At 28.3% G+C, this 17949-nt stretch overlaps 1 protein-coding gene across 5 annotated transcripts; it reads right to left on the bottom strand.

The window, feature by feature from the left end:
- Positions 1-5146: 5146 nt before the first annotated feature.
- On the bottom strand, positions 5147-16774 carry LOC107440113 (uncharacterized). 5 transcript variants are annotated; one of them, XM_043053634.3, is made up of 8 exons: positions 16736-16774; positions 16432-16526; positions 14383-14489; positions 13553-13648; positions 10268-10369; positions 8178-8285; positions 7397-7507; positions 5147-6166 (listed from the first exon to the last, which is right to left on the bottom strand). In XM_043053634.3, the coding sequence occupies exons 3-8, from the start codon at positions 14387-14389 to the stop codon at positions 6048-6050; spliced, it is 543 nt and encodes a 180-aa protein (XP_042909568.2). In that variant the 5' UTR covers positions 14390-14489; positions 16432-16526; positions 16736-16774; the 3' UTR covers positions 5147-6047. The 5 variants fall into 5 exon arrangements, with proteins under 5 accessions (XP_042909568.2, XP_087007226.1, XP_071042723.2 ...); XM_087151100.1 differs by lacking the exon at positions 16432-16526 and having other exon boundaries at positions 16736-16760; XM_071186622.2 differs by lacking the exons at positions 16432-16526; positions 16736-16774 and adding an exon at positions 14574-15543.
- Between the last annotated feature and the right edge of the window lie 1175 nt (positions 16775-17949).

Raw genomic sequence — 17949 nt, 5'->3', positions numbered from 1 at the left:
TCGATAACAATAATTTGTAAAGTTGGGTTAAAATTTAAAATCCTGATTTTAAAATATGCTGTTAATGGCAATTTGTTTATACTTAATCATTAGTAAACTACAACCTTAAAAGCTAATTACTGAAACAAAATAATAATTTATTTTCATTATATTAGAAATTGTTCAGTTGTTTATAGATATTTAAATTTAAGAGAATATGATTTAAAAAAAACATACATATTTAGAATAACTACATTAAAAACTATGTTATGAAATTAGAAGAATTTTAACTATTAATTATTTTTACTTTCTAATTAAGTTTTTATTTTCTTTGACTTAATCCATTTTTTAATTTTTTCCGCCTGTCTTTCTTTTTGAAGTAACGGGGAGGTTTCTGTTTAGATGGCGAATTCTTTATAAGTTCTAAGTCGACAAAATAAACGTACTGTTGCTTTATTCACTGCGGGATGTCGTCCCTCTAATTCATTTATAAGTTCTTTGAGGACACTCTTTGATTTTCTGTAAGATGTCCCATGCACACGTTGAAAAATGTTCTCAAATTCCTGACACACTTCCATCCATGCTGTTGACAGAACAAATAATCCTCCCTTAGATAAGAGATTTATCCATTCCGTGTTGCTTCCCTGTTGTTGGATGTACTGAGAAGATGATATTCCTAATTTTGAATCAATATTTTTAAGGCGAAATCATCCAGCAATATAATTTAGTCCTTTTTCTTGTGAATTGATCATTTTCTTTCCCAAATTGAGGTCAATATCCCAAGACATAGGAAAGGAGTTAGTCAAGTCATGCATTATATTTTCAACGTTGTCAAGAATATCATTACTTTTTGAAATTATATTTCTTGTTGTGGGTTTTTAAGCGCTTTTTCTAACAATTCCGCAGTTAAATAACAACCTATTTCTGAATTTTTTATTTCTGCGCATACTTTTGACGAAAGATTAGGTAGCTTATTTACTATTAACAAGTGTTTAAATCTTTTAATTACTTCGGTAGAACTTGGATGGTCATTAAATCTGCCAAGACCTATAATTTGGCTAAACTCTCAAGAGCATCTTGAGTTAATCTAGTGGTTAGAATGTATCATACTTCGACGGATTTTAAATCTTCTAATAATGAAGATATTGAGATAAAAATTTCTTTTTGAAATGGAAGTAGTCATTATTTACGGAGCAATCTCATTTTGCTTACAACTTCTCTGACTTCATTTAGAACAAGTGATTGAGACTGAAAATAATTTAGCAGCTTTCATACCTTTTGCTGGAGGGGGCTCTAAGCTCTTTCTGTTCATCACATCAAAAAAAATCGATTAATTTAAAAAAATCATGGGCCTTCTTGTTTCCTGTAAAATTTAATATTCCCTTTGCTGTAGTGGCAGAGAATAACACCCAGGGCCTGATTACCGAAAAGGCATAGGAAGCAAGTGCTTCCCCTGTAAAATTCTAGGGGGGGCCCCCAAACGACTGAAATTAAGGGCCCAATTTCTTATTTTTGAAAATGTACTAGTGACTTATAACTGCACTAGTGAACGTTCATTTTCTGTATTGAAAAGAATAAAAAATCGGTGGAGATCAACTCTTTCAAATAATAAATTAAGTAGTTTAGCCCTTTTGGGCAAAAGAGAGCGATATTACAAATATGTTACAATTTGCAGATATTATTGAAGATTTTGCGAATTTAACAGCGAGAAAAAAACATATGTAATGGTAATAAACCTATGAATTTTCTTATTTCTTTTTTCTCTATCATTGTGCTCAAATTAATTTTACTCTGCTTTTTATTGTTGAACTAAACACACAAGACTTTTAAATATCTATCAGTACGAAAAATATTTTTGTTTCATGTTTGAAAATTATTTGGTATGATTTTTCTGGTGCAGTAACAATAATTTATGCTGAATTAGAATTTTGTGTTGTTCTGCCGCTAGTAAACGAATTGGCGTAAAATAAGAGACTAATCTTGCAAAGAACCTTTCGTATAACAACAAGTAATTTTATAATTTAATTTATTGGAATATTTAAATTTTGTTAACATGTTTTTGTTACTATAAAGCACGTAAAGAAGGGCCCAACATGATTGCATAAGATCTCTGTATTCCTTTCTAAGGTTCTAATAGTTTTCTCATGGTTCTTGTCTCTTTAAAATGTATTGCTTATGGGCGAAAAATATCAAAAATTTCTTTTGCTTAAGTTAGGGGGGCCCCAAAATTCTATTATGCTTCCCCTATTTTCAGAGGTTAATCGGGCCCTGATAACACCTCTGTGTGTCTAACTTTTTGTCTATCGTTAGCTTTAACTAATGAATGACTCTTTCAGTTTGTGCCACAATTTTATTTCTCCGGTATCTTTTCTTAATACTTTTTCTACAGTTCCAGAGTTGATAAAAGTTCCATCATCTAAAATTATTCCATGATTCCGCAGTAACTTTAGGTAATGAGGCATAATTCTCATCCCCCAAAACAAAAATTTTTGACGATGGTCAGATATGAATCAGAAACTAAACTGATTTAATTGGTATTTGGAAATTCTGCCGAAGTGTCATATGCTTTTGAAGAAAGAGAACGTATAATAATGCATCGTGGAATGTCCTCTGTTATCCACCTGAAATTTGAAGTACCCTTCATTAAAGATTGTATTTGACCTCGTGTAAAAACTTTTTTTACACTATTTTCTACATTATGCATTTTTTTTAGGAGCTTGTTCCAATTTCAACAATTCTCTTCTTTGCTCGTGATAGTTTTTTTTTTCCTAGATGGGTATCATCGTTTCATACGCTGAACTGATATTTTTTTTAAAACTTTATTTCTTCATTATTTTTATACTTTATTTCTTCATTATTTTTATTTTTTAAATCCTTTTCTAACTTAGCTACATCACAAAATGAAAATTCGAGTAGTTGTCCATAATCTCAAAACTGAATTAAATTAAGATTTTTGTTGTTCATATCAAAGATATCGATATTTAAGGTTTCGCAGTGAGTTGAGTTGCATTTGACGGTGAGTGAATGCATCCGAGAATTTCTTGCCTGTAAAAACTATCAAGAAACGCTTTCTAGAACAATAATGAATATGTAGAGTATCACGATATTTCTCAAGTTCTTTGCATCCACATATACACTATGCATGCGTTTTTAAAGACTAATCAATTATAGTAATAAAATTAAAAAGAATACAAATATTTTCATTAAAATTTAATCTCATCTTATAACAGCGCTTTGTAATACTGATGATTAATTAAATGGTGCTTAGCGTTCTCTTAAGCGATATGTTGGTTTGCTAAATAGTAGAAAGACTTTCAGCTTTAATTTCTCATAGTGACGTAAGCAAATTTAGATTTAAGTAAGGTAAGTTTTACAAGTTCTGTGGTAATATTTCAGAGGAGTGATTTTGAAATGTTAAATGGCAATGAAAGCAAGTACACATTTTGATAAATGCGTCTTCACTACGTACTTAGATGACAAATGCGATATTCTAATTTTTTCTGACGTGTACATAAGTATAATCACAAAAGGTATTTTTTAAAACTTCATGCATATTAAATCCCTTTTGAAAAATGTCCATTAAATCTTTTATTGGTTGTGAAAGTAATGTATAATACATACATATTAATTTCCTCAGCAATAAAGAAATCATATAACTACTTTATCATTAAATTTAATTTTTAAAAAAAATATTGATGTATAATGTATCATATTTTGTAATTATAATGGACAATTACATTACCTTTTAATTTTTTATTTTATTTCCAATCCTAACTTATTGGAAAATCTCTGTCGAAGCCAAAAATCTGTTTCCTTTTGTTTTTTCTTAATGTTTGTTTATTTAGTTATTAAACATTTAAATTTCCCAAAATAGCCTTAGAAAGCAATGCAATCAAAATCGATCCCTCATTGGTTATGACCTCACAAGTGCTGAATGGAAACGTGTCGCCTCCATCCACTAAGGATATTGCAATGCTCTTTTAGGTCTGATATCACTTATACCGTATGAACATCCTTTGTAAATCATAAGTAAAAATTTTGTGAATTAAATGTACAGTTTTGAAAATGTGTGCAAAATGAAAAAAAGATTTTAAAACTTCTGTTTATATATCACTAAAATATCTGAAGAAATGATTATGCAGCTTTTCACAGCGAATCAACATTTCGTTTCGGCTAAAATCAGTGGTGTTAAAGTTCATAGGAAATTAAATTTTATTCAACTTATTTTTAAGTTAAAAAGCCTAATTGTTTAATTAAAAGCAGTCGTAGATTGGATAGAAATAGTTAAAATTAAGATATACGATGGATCATTTTATTATTCGGTATTGTATTAAAACAAATCAGTATTTTCATAAATCTAGTCCATTGAAAAATATCAATTCATCATTGTTTCAATCTATGTGTTAATATTCAAGAATTCCCATAATGCAATTAAATTTTTCTTCTTTTTTTATTCATTTTTACAGGAGTTAAAAGACTTTTTAAGTAAATATTTACTAATGTAGTTTATGTCTTCTTTTTATTATTATTATATATTAAAATACACATTAATCATTTTAATAAGTAGTACCAGGTATACATAACTCATTTTAATACCTTTTTTACTGAATTAAAAAATCTTAAATATTCAGAACTAGAAAATTTTGTCAAATATTAACAATGTTTCAGTGGGTTCCATTAAAATATAACGTTTTAAATATACATTATGTCAAAACCCACATTTTCATTCAGCTACATTAGGGCACAATTTATTTTACAGATAGTTATTGCTTATCTAAAATAGTTGGATTTAATTATGAAAATTCAATGAAAGCAAGAAAGTATTGGTTTTCACAGTACAGCGATTGTAAATGAATGGACACGTGTGACGTCAGTTCGCGAATAATCACGTAACTCCCCGTTTCAGATGAAAATGAAAGTAAACGATTTTTCCTAAAAATAACTTAATAAATTGCACTTCCAGGAAAGCAATAAAATGCTTTCTGGGAGTTTTGAGAAATTCTGAATGCATTAAGATTTTAAAAATAATTGACTGTAATTTTCCATTATTTTTATCACCGATAAGTCCTCATCGTTGATTATAGCTATATCATAAATGAAGAGGCAAGCGGCGGAAGACAGATACCTCGATTGACTCGCTCACATTAAAGCAATAAGAGACAAAATGGTAAATTATAAGCATTTATTAAGAAAATTCAATGTGCTTGTGTTCTACACAACATGATAATAAAATGGACAAAAATATGGTAATAATTTGATACTAACTCTATTTGAACAATCTTCCTTATAGAAGCAAATGTTTTTGAACATTTAATATGGTTTAACAGCTGGTACAATTTAAAAGATCGTGTTTAAAGATTTCTGAAACGGTGTCCTTTTTACCCATGCAAAATTTACATCGACTGAAATGAGTGTAAAGGAATTAAAAGCTCTTTTCCTATTTTAAATACCACTATAGTTAAAGAAGTATATTTGAATACCATATTTATATAAATAAGTTTTTCCACTTCACGAATTTTTAATTTTTTTTATATAACTCATTAGTGTATTTTATTATCATATAAAATTAGCCAATGTGATATTCTCCCCCCCCCCTCCACTTCCTTAGTTCGATTATATTTCTATAAAGGAGCAGAAAGCCCCCAGGATAGGTACTCAGTGTCTCCTGAAATTAAATTGGCTATTATCCTTTTAATTATCGCAATCCTATAGCATGATTTCAAAATCTGTTGGTAATAAAGTTTGAAAGAAGTTACTAACTTCCTCTCCTCAATTTGGTTGATCCGAATTCCGAAGAAACCATTTCTAAAAGCTTAAAGCATGATCTTTCAAACTGAGTCAAGAGATTTTCCACGTAAAAGCTTCCAAAACATTTGCTGCTAAACGAAAATTACTTTCATTGAGTTAGTATAGATTTAGAGTCTAGTTAGTATAGAGTTACAGTAGAGTTTTCATAGAGTTAGTATGTTTCCATAATTTTGTTCAACCCCTGAATATACTGTAAATATAATTGTGATGTAAAACAAAAGCCTCTATTCTAACAGGAAGTAATATTTTGTGTTCTTTCATTAGACGTTTTGATTACAGTGAGTGTCATCCATCATGTGATGCTTCTCTGCAAATGAATATCTGGGTTTTGAACCTTCAACATTCTTTAAAGCTTGATCGGGATCATAGTATCCAGGCGCTATAAACACATTATTAAACATAAAAGTAAAAGTTTTGAGATGTGAAAGTGTGCATAAGTAATGGATTTTAAAACGGGAATGACATAAAGTGTGATACACAAGTGACATTAGTAAGTGATTATTTTGTGTCGGGGAGAATATTAGTGAGTATCAGTGCAAAAATATTTTGGGTATAATTATCAGGGATACTAACAACTCCGCTTTCTGTTTAAGTTTTAATACATTGGTAGAGAAATAAATAGTAAAAGCTATCAAATAAGGATGATTGCACCAACTTTTGAAAAGATTTCTCACGAGATAACTGCACCTAGACTGTTCTGGTTACTCAGAACCAGCCCTAGTTGGCTCTCACTGATTTATTAGATATGACATTACTCAAAAAGATAAGATGACTAGGTACATAATACATGATCTAGTACATGGCGTGAAACATGATGATAGAGGACTAGGTACTAGAATCATGGCTAGTCACATAGTCTAGTATTAAGATGGCACAAACATTCATATAGAAGAAATAACAATGGCAATATATATGCACGGCGGTGGATCCACCTTCTCTGCGGTTGTCCGCAGCTTCTGGTGGGTTGCTTCCCGGTTACAACAATCTGATTTATATGACTGGTAATAAAATGGAGAGAAAAAAAAGCAGTGGTGGGCAAAATAAATTTTAACAAATTAACTAGAGCAAGAATTATACACTAATATACTAGTTTTTCTACCTCAAGAAAAATTCTGATCATAAAGAAAAGCACCCCAATTTAACTTTGGAAATTTTTTTTTTAGTTGCTGATTTCTACAAGTTACTGATTACTCTATTCCCAAAACTGTATTGGTTAAATCTGTGTATGAATTCTTCAGCAAAAATGTACAACTATACTGCGTTGAAAGTTAATAAAAAAAAATTTTAAATCTCAATTGAGAAAGCCCTTTGTATATAAGTGCGCACCAAATTGATGCTAAGCTAAGCTCCCAGCTCAAATGCATATCAACATGATATAAGCATGGTTCCCCACTATTATTCTCATTTATACTTGGTTTGCTAGGTACAAATTTTTAATAATTACAGCAGAAAATAATTTTTAAATGAGAAATGTTAATTTGAGAATAAACAAATCTGGCCAAAAATGATTGTTATTTAATAATTTCGTTTAATTTAAGGAAAAGTGCTTGTGTAACTAGTTGCGATAAGAAATATCAGTTTTTAATAGGTAATAAATCTGTAGCTATACCGGGGTTTGCATCAACTTTTGGAGGAGAACGTTTATGTCCGAATGTGTAGCTTGGGTGGTTCATATCTTGCTGATCCTTATAGGCCGAATCTGTTTCGTAATAACCAGCAGCTGAAATATTTGAAAACATATTTTTCATAAGACTCACTGTCAATATTAGCAATATTTCAAATTAAACTTTGCATTTAATAAACTGACGATTCTCAATTACCATTGTAATTCATCTCATAATTACTAATTTAACTGTTAAAATTTCATAGTGTTAATATTATTTAGTAATATTTTAGTTTCATGTCAGCACACTAGCCTGAATTTGAGCGATTAGAAATACTTTAAAAAACTTTGTTTTGTTTATCATGTGGCAATTATTCTTTGAAAATATCGTAATCCTATAGCATAATTTCAAAATTGTTTTGGTATATAAAAGTTTGGAAGAAGTTATTACCTTCCTTTCCTCAATTTGGTTGATCCAAATTTTGCATGGGTAAAAAGATAACATTTCTAAAATCTGAAAGCATGATCTCTCAAACTGAGCCAAGAGATTTGTAAAAGTTTCCAAAACATTTGTTGCTAAACGAAAGTTATTTTCAGAGAGTTAGTATAGAGTTAGAGTTGAGTTAGTATATGGTTAGAGTAGAACTAGTATAGAGTTAGTATGTTTCCATAATTTTGTCCAATCCCTGAATATACTGTAAATCTAATATAATTGTACTGTAACACAAATGCATCTATTCTAACATGTAGTAATATTTTGTGTTCTTTCATTAGACGTTTTGATTACCCGGTGCGTCTTCCATCATGTGATGCTTCTCTCCAAATGAATAACTGTAACTGGCCTTTGAACTTTCCACTTTCTTTAAGGCTTGATCAGGGTCATAGTATCCAGGTGCTATAAACACATTATTAAATTTAAAAACAAAAATTTTGAGATGTGAAAGTGTGCACAACTAATGGATTTTAAAAGTACTCTAAAAAGTGAATGACATAAAGTGATACACAAGTGATATTAGTAAGTGATTAATTCGAGTCAGGGAGAATATTAGTGAGTATCATAATAAGAAAAGAAAAAAGTTTCTGCACACACAATCCAAAAGTATCTGGAAGCTCATAATATTTTTTGATAATAGAACAATTTATTAAATATGCGAAATCAGTTAACAATTTAATATTTTTATTTATTCTTGACAATATATATATGCCACTGGACGGAATAGTTTGGATGTATGACCTTTTATACTGGATTAGTTAAATACATTTTTAAGTAATTTCTTAATAATTTGTAGCCTCTTAAAATAACTTCAAATATTTTAACTGTCCAGTATAATAAACAGTTTAATACTTTAATTATTTATTACTATTTTTTTGTAAGAAGTGAACGGGCTCTGGTGTATAAACAACCACCCCAGATGAATGCAGGTGATAGGTGTAGATTTTAAAATTATGTAAGGATGTATGAATGAAGGATAAAGTCTATAAACAACCCTCTATCCATATGTGCAAGCTCTGACTTTTAAATGAGTTACCCTATGAATGATGGGATGGAAATGAATGAATGATTCTTACCTTTTTTTAAAGTCTGTTAATTAAATTACAACGTTTACCATTTTTTTATTGTAATAAATATAATTACATTTTCTTCTTATTAAATTAATTTCCGAATATTTTTTTAATAGTTTTTTTCATAGATGGCAGCACTAATATGTTACTTGCTTAAAAAACTTTTTCTTTTTCTCGACCAAATATATTTTTTAAATTTTATTTTATTCGATTCAAGCTATAAACACAACTTTAAAGATTTTACCTCTTTGCGAATTTTGTTAACTGTTTAATTATTTTACTTTAAAACCTAAACCGCATTTTGCTACACGCCGGTAAGTTACTGCTTTCTTTTATTTCATGCTCTTTTTCAACAATAATTTTTTGGCGATATTGACACATATAAAGAATAATTCTTATCCTAGGATAATTATTCTTTATTCAGAAATATTGCATTAAATTATACCAATAGATGAGTCTTGAAGACTATTGGTTATTCCCATTTATAGTTTTTCTTTATATTATTATATTTTATTTTATTATTTGTGTTTATATATATATATATTAATAGTTATATACATAGAACTGCATTCATATAAAGAAATTATTATATTAAGTAATATTAGGAACTTAGCACCACACGAAATTACATTTAAAGATTTCCTTTTGTCATTGTAATCATCTATTTTAGTTGTAAAATGATAGTCGAGTTAAGCTGAGTAGTAAAAAATTATTATCTCGCACTTGATTTGTTAAGAGCATGTCAGTATAAGAAGTGCCACCTTTTATAGGAGCAGTTTAGGATTTCAGTATAAACACGAAATTATAACCTATTTCTCTTTAAATAATATGTAATTCTATGATTAATAGATGGGACAAATTATCTGAAGTGGCTTATTTTAAAGCTTTTATAATGTTTTTGCGCATAGTTGTATAATTTTTTTAACGAAATAAAACAGAATTAAAGCAGTACAGTATGATTACTTAAGTCCTAGACCGCAATGGTCATTTCTTAACTTGCAACGGAGTATAGGCTTTTTAGAAGAACTAAATATTATGTATAGGCAGAGTCATCCAGGAATTATATAAGCATGGTGCCACAGTATTATTCTCATTTATACGTGGTGCGCTAGGTACAAAATTCTAATAAATACAGCAAATAATAAATTTTTAAATGATAAACGTTAATTTGAGAATAAACAAATTTGGCTCAAAATGATTGTTATTTAAGAATTTTGTTTAATGAAAAGTGCTTGTGTAACACGGAGTTGATAAAAAATAGCAGGTTTTAATAGAAAACAAATCTATAGATAGGATATAAATCTTTAGCTATACCAGGAGTTGCATCAATTCTTGGAGGTGAACGCTTATGTCCGAATGTGTAGCCTGGCTTCATATCTTGTCGATTGTTATGGGTGGGATCATAATAACCAGGAGCTGAAATATTTGAAAATATAGTATCTTTCATTAGACTCACTCTCAATATTAATAATATTTCAGATTTAACTTTACATGGAAGAAACTGATGATCCTCAATTACTATTGTAATGCATCCAATAATTACCAATTTAATTGTTAAAATTTCTTAGTGTTAATATTATTAAATAAAAACTTAGTTTCATGTCAGCACGCTAACTTCCCATCTTTGGATATTAGAGCTAATATTATATAAGATTAAATATAATTCGATCTTAAATTAAAACTTCTAAAAATTATCAACTATTTTATTACTTTTGGTCCAGTGCCACTTTTTTGCGAAAGGGCATCTCATATTATTAATAAATAAACATTTATTTATATTATTATTTACAAATATGTGTTCTTAACTTGTATTTTACTAAAGGATTATCGATATGATTAGATTAAACAATGACAGTAAGAATATATTGCTTTTCTAATTGAATACAGTTTACATTTATATTGTGTTTTGTTTTAAAATAAAATAATTAAGTTGTGAAATAATGTTTGCCATGATTTTTTTAAATTTTATTCTTAACTACTGCATTGTGTAATTTATTCTGCAACTTCCTAATAAATCTTCAGAATTTTAGAAAATCGGAGTTGGCAGATTTGATGTGTTCATTAACTCCTTGTACTATTTTCATGAGTCTTATCGAGAATTCCCGCAATAGCTGTCCGAGGTGCATGTAAACTATGTTTACAACTATAGTTTCCCCAAGAGATTTTGTGAGCGCTGATTGGTTTTATCGGCGACGCCTTCTGTGACGATTTTATTCTGCCATGCTTCTTATTTTCAGCATTGAGAAATTTCTGTACTCCAGCTTTTGTTTTGCAAACTTAAAATGTCAGGTTTTTCACCTGCGAAACTGCCTCCTTCATTTTAAAATGAAATAGAAGCTATTTCATCAAATATTATTACCTTTAGAAGCAATCTTATAAATTTAGAAGATTGCAACAAGTGGGTAAATGAATTTGGGGAACTTACAAATTCTCAGGGAAAAAATTTCAGGGAACTTACAAAACTTTACTTACTACAGAACTTCGAAACCTCAAGGAGAAAGATTTGCTTGTTGGTATTGGTAAATAACTAGTTTAGTTATTTTAAGGAAAATTTTGTATTTAATTTTTAAGGGAAATGCTTTTTTTTGTCAAATTTATGATTATCACATGCATGAATTTTAAAGCTAATATCACTCTAATTTAAGGAATAACATTGATATCGAAGTTCAATTGCCTTGCTCAATTCTTATACCCTCTATGAAATGAAAACTCAATATTTTCAACTTGATATTTATGGAATTAAATTAATGTTTATCGAATTGAATGAATAATTTATTTATTCCTTGTGGATTACTAAAATTAAAAGAATAGGTTTTAAGTTTAAAATGATTATTATTAGTGGCGCCATCTATTTTTATAAAATAAAACTAAAAGATCTGCATTATTCTACCTATTTATAACTTTTTTTTTAATAATATTTTCTTTTGTTTGTTAAATGTTTTATAATAACGAAAAAGTGTTATTTGACAACTAAGAAATCAAGCAATTGTCTTTTAAGATGTTTATTTTATTAATTTTTGATGCATAATTTCCATCAAAATTAAAGAGAATGATTATGAATTGCTCATTGAATTAATATCAAATGAAACAATAAATTAACAAAAAATTCTATCTTTTAATTCTAGTACATTTCTATTGTATTGTAAATATTTTTTATTATTTAGCTGGAGCAAATTATTTGCTTGTCACCACAGTGCGTTTATCGAAGTGCCGCAGGAAAAATTTAAAAGAAGTTCCTCAAAAAATTCTAAGTGTCAAGCAACAAGTTGAACAAAAAATCAACAAGGAAATCAGATTCCTTTATAAAATAATATTTTTCTCTAAGATATGACAAAATCTTTTTTCAAATAATCAAATATTATTTTACAATAATATTTATATAAATTTTAAAATCCCATATAATAAATTCGAACTGAACTGAATAGTTCTGTAATCATACTTAATAAATTAAAGTAAGAGAATTTAATTTATAAGTGCAGAAGGAGATCATAATACTATTCAATTTGAATATTAATCAATTCTTATATTTATTATAGAAAAACTAGCTAATAAAGTTTAAATTTATGTTTACATATACAGTACATATATAGCAACATATACCACAGCATACATAATAAATACAAAAAGGATAAAACGAACAATGCAGAAAATTAAGAAACTAATAACTTTTATTTACTGTGCATAATCTGCAAGCATATAGAACTCATAAAATAAGCTCAAAATGTAGAGAAAACATGGAAAAAATTACAGAATAATGAAAAGAGAAAAGAAAGTTAACTTTTCTAGAAGAAAATAAAGAAAAGAACTTCTCTTTTTCAATTTTTTCCAGGTTTTTTATCTCTAACTATATATATATATATATATAAACATCTAAAATTATTGCTTAATAAAGTTAAAGGAATCTTAAAACTTAACTTAAAAAGAAATATATTTTAATTGCAGACTAGCCTTTCCAGCAGATGAGAACATTAAATAATCTCCTTCACAAAATAAATTAAGCACTTCGAGGAATATAGTATCATAAGTAGAAATGCTATCTTTATTTATAAAATGAGTCCATACTGGGCAGTAAGATATCTTTATGAAACCGAATTCCCATTAAATTTAATAAATATTTTGAGATATTAATACAACTTCATCGGGTCTTGTGATTACATCTTACAGTGTCATTTCTAACAAAGAAGTCTGGGTATTGTAGATCACATGATACGAAAAAATAATAACTGTATGCTCTAAGTCAGATTTTTATCAACATCAAAACTACTGAAAGTGTGAATAAAACAACTTCATCAACCTTGAGAGGTTGATTCCTTTAAGGTTGGTTTTGATGTCAACTTCTAATAAACCTCAAAAACACCCTAAGTTTTTGTAACAGAAAATACACGAATTTAAAGGTTTTAAAGTAAGAGCTTCTCGCTAAAAAAGACAAAGGATAAGGAGACCCTATATATTATTACTCACCATAGCTATTGGTCAATATAAAATAAAATATATATTTATTGAAAAAAACAACAAGAGTTAAACTGCGAGAAATTAAATAAATTTACGAAACGAACTAATGAATGCAATAAGATTTAAATCAAAAAATTTGTAACATACCAGGATTGTTGTCAGGCTTTGAATTTTTGTTGGGCCTCGGTCCAGGACTATAATTAGGTGATGAATAATGAACGGTCTTTTCTGGGTCACATTGGCCTGGCGATGAATAAGAAAGAATAAAGATATTTTAATATTTACTATTAAGTATAATAGCTTAATTCTATACATCAAGTTATGACAGGAGTTCGTAATAAACTTAACTCCAAAGTAAGGTGTGAAAGATGTGTTTGTTAATAAATGTTAAACAGATAATTATCATTCTTTGAAAAAGTTCACTCATCTTCATACTGTCCCAATCCCTACAATTCTTGAAAAGCATCCGACTTTTATTAGGTATTTTTGACTAGACTGCGAGCACCACAGTTGTAACTTTGTCTAATACTGAGAGTATATTTTGAAGATTTAAGATTTCTACCCCAAATTATCTAAATATTCCAAGAAAAAAGTCACTGTGCAACTAAAACTATTAATACAGCAGACGAAGAAGTCACAGAGTTTGTCACAATTAAATTTTTTTATTTTCCGAGATATAAACAAGCTTGTTGAACTTGTGGAGACATATTTGGTCGATTGTGTCAACACCACGGTTAAGTAACATTGATATCTCCCCTGCAAAAAACTTGATGATAAAAAAAAAATTTAAAAAAAAAAAGGTTGGAAATTCTTATCGTTGGTAGCTCACAGAGGGATTTAAAAACAGTATGATAATTCAAAAGCTTCATAAGTTTTATAATCACTGCTCTAGTAAACATTAACATCTCATAGAAGTAAGAAAAATATTACTAATCTGAAGAAATAAAAATGTTATTAATTCACTGGATGCAACTCACCAGACATATTCTCTGGTTTAGGATCCTTAGGTTTGAGAAAATACAAATATTTCGGAGTGGATTATAATGCAGTCGTCAAACTTTGGTCGGGATTATAAGTACGAAAGCTATAAATAAACATAAAATGAACAAGATTGCTATGAAATTACATAATAAGTCTCATAACTATACATAAATATTAATAACTATACTTTTAGTATATGCATAGCATTAAACCAAATGAACACATTCTGTAACCAAAATGCTCTAGTCTAGAATGCAATTAAAAATTACTAAGAGATTATGTTTTCTCAATGATTACAATATCATCATTCGGGGAAATTATACTTATAGTAAAAATCAACATGGACGTGCAAAATAATAACCAAAAAATGAATAAAATTGAAGTAGTTATAAGATATGATACTCAAAGATATAATAAAAATGATCAAAATATAAAAAAAGATATGTCACAAAAAATAGCAGTTATAAAAAGCTTATCTATTATTAAATCCAGAATAAATACAAATTGCATATTGGAGCTTCAATTTTTTGTAAAATCAATGCATTAATATGTAATCACTAATAATGCATTAGACCAGAGGTCGCCAAAGTGGTCTATATAGACCCCCAGGGGTCTATTTAACATAAGCGGGGGTCGATTCGAACAGGAAGGGTCGATTGGTCGAAGGATTATCAGTATTTTTCAGATATGTGACAATTAGAAATAAAAGAAGAAGACTTGGAAATATATGCAGGTAATCTTCAAAAATTGAGCGACAATTTTTAAACTGCGTTTTGTTGATTTGGAAAACATTGACATCCCTGATTGGATTATTGTACCTTTTTCTGCTCAAATTGGCAATCAATTGGACATCAACCTGCAAGATGAGCTTGCTGAATTATTATGGGGATTTGAAGCAAAGACGCTTTTTAAAAATTTAACAATAAGCAAATTTTGGACAAATATAAATATAATGCAAAAATATGTAAGACTTTACGAAATATTTCAGCCTTTTATGATAGCATTTCCAAGTTCCTATATGGTTGAAGCCGGTTTCAGTCACGTAAATTAAATCTTAACTAAGAACAGAAATAAATTAAATGTGGAGTTTCGAGGGGATTTAAGATTAAAATTGACTAATTTTGAACCCAATATAACGAACCTTGCAGAAAAAAAAAAAAAAAAAACACCAGGCACACCCATGTCATTGATTAAGAAACAATAAATCCGTAGTTACTTTACTTATTATTTCTACTTACTTATAATTACTTATTATTTCATAAATATTAAGGTATTTATATTTCAACATTAATATATTTTTCATAAAACTATTGTTACACTATGTACTATTACTTTAATAAATGTTCAAAATCATAAAATAAATGTACAAACACAGTATCTAATAGAGTTTTATTTTAATTAACAGAAAATTACTTTTATGGGGGTCGATGGAGATTTCGAAAAATTATGTAGGGGTCGATGATCAAAAAAGTTTGGCAACCCCTGCATTAGACTATAAAACTTGACAAACACGTAAACACTTCAAAACTTATTTGCTATCAGATACACTCCTTTATTTTATCCAAAAAAAAAAAAATAATCAAAATTAGTAGTTCAATTACTTTTGTAAAAAAGAACAAATTGCATAGCAGCAAATAAAAAAATTAATATTTGGTCCAAAAATCAGGCGCTTATTTAATATTATTTATCACTTTAAATAAAAGATATTATCGTTAAAATAATAAATCCACTAGAAAGAAGACTTTTAAAAAAACGAAAATTTCAAAATATTACTAGTTTTTAGTCAAAACTTAAATATGGCACACTAGACCAAAATATTAAGCATTGGAAAATCGGTATTTTTTTAGCATCATGATATCATAATAACGATATTTCAATCTATATGTATAGATAAATATATCGTTATTATGATATCATGACGCTGAAAAAATGTTTTATATTACCAATCAATATTTTTACATCAATTATACCATACATATATAGAAACATAATATAATTAGAAAAAAAATAGTAAAAAATATTTTGATGAAAAAACGTAAAGGTACTCATCCGGAAGCACTCCTTGCAGCGAAAGATGCATTTCAAAATGAAGAATAATTATCCTAAGATAAAAATCACTCCTTAAATTGCGTCAATGCCTCTGAAAAAATGCAATTTTAAATGATTTTAAGATGAATGAAGAAAAGCAGATAACAAATTTATTTATATGAATTAAAATAAAATAAACTTGTGATAAAAATAGATATACAAATTTAACAGTTAACAAAAAATTGTTAAGGAGAAAAAATAAAATGAATGTTCTTTAAGCCTCATCGTATTCAATATTTTATCCATAAAAAAGCATAATACTTATCAGTGACAATCGTACAGCTCTAATGCGACGTAAATAAAGACGAGCGGTTAAATACTAAATGCGCCGGACAACGGTATTGGCCGAAAATGACGTCACTGCATGCAGGAAGAGAGATAGCGTATATTGATTCACTGGCGTTTGCAGGCAAATTTCGTTTCACACGTGCCTTCGTTTTATTTTCTTCTTCTAAATATTTACGAAATTCAAGGCTATCGTTGGGGATGGGGAAGGGGCAGGTACTAAAAAAAATCCATATTTATGTTTCAATTGATTTAAATTCATCAGTTAAAAACGAGAAAAATAAAAATAATTAATGTTTTTGCAAATATTAGAACTTTTTTTTTTCTTATTATTATAGAGAACTATAGTAATAATGTACTTTAATTTCGTTCTTAAAAATCGGACCCCTGAGTAGCCATTAGTCCATGATTTATCACAAGGTCTAAGAGGCCCAAACCTAAGACCCCTAAATGTCACAATTTATTATTATTATTTATTTATTATTATTTTTTTTCTGTGTGTTTTTCCTTAAGAGCTGTTTATTAGAGTCAGTTATAAGTTAACAAATATTGAAATAAATATAAGTTCAATTTTACTAATACATCGCAATTTACTTGTGTTATAAATAATTTAAAAACACTTCGTAATTAAACCATGGGTAAATTTAGTTTTAAGTAACCACAGAGTTGTTGACAGTTCTGTGCTTAACTCCCCTCATTTGCAGATCTAGCCTTGTTGTTCATAGCTTAATAGCAATTCAAAGAAATATTTGTTTAATTCCATGCCCTATACATTAAAAACATTTGTAACATAATCGAAATAAAATGGTTTTATGTAACATAATCAAAATAAAATACTTGTATGTAACATAATCAAAATAAAATGCTTGTATTAATTACCCATCGTACAAAATTCAGTTAACTGCATAATTGTTTTCTATTGAACGGTAATTTTAATAAAATTCACAATTTGTGATAAATTCTAATAAAATTCAAAATTTGTGATAAATTCTAATAAAATTCCACAATTTGTGATAAAATGAGCAATATTTTTAAAGTGCCAAAATCGTCTATAAATTATTTATTATCCGTAATTTAAATCATTTTTAATTGTAATTTAGATTCTGATCATAGGCATAGGGTGAGAGGGGGCACACTTTTTATTTCAAGAGAACTGTTTAAGTAAAATTTTATGAATATGTATATATATA

The sequence above is a fragment of the Parasteatoda tepidariorum genome, chromosome 9 (genome assembly GCF_982258835.1).
Source record: "Parasteatoda tepidariorum strain Cologne lab strain chromosome 9, Ptep-v5.0, whole genome shotgun sequence".
NCBI classification, from domain to species: domain Eukaryota; kingdom Metazoa; phylum Arthropoda; class Arachnida; order Araneae; family Theridiidae; genus Parasteatoda; species Parasteatoda tepidariorum.
The sequence above is the reverse complement of the archived record's forward strand: the minus strand, read 5'-3'. Positions and strand labels throughout refer to the sequence as shown.

Excerpts from the sequence above, each read along its gene's own strand:
- LOC107440113 (XM_043053634.3), bottom strand. Across the intron at positions 8,286-10,267 it reads AAGAATTGATGCAACTCCTG|CACCTGGATACTATGACCCT; the intron begins GTATAGCTAAAG and ends ATGTGTTTATAG. Across the intron at positions 7,508-8,177 it reads CATGATGGAAGACGCACCGG|CTGCTGGTTATTACGAAACA; the intron begins GTAATCAAAACG and ends CAAATATTTCAG.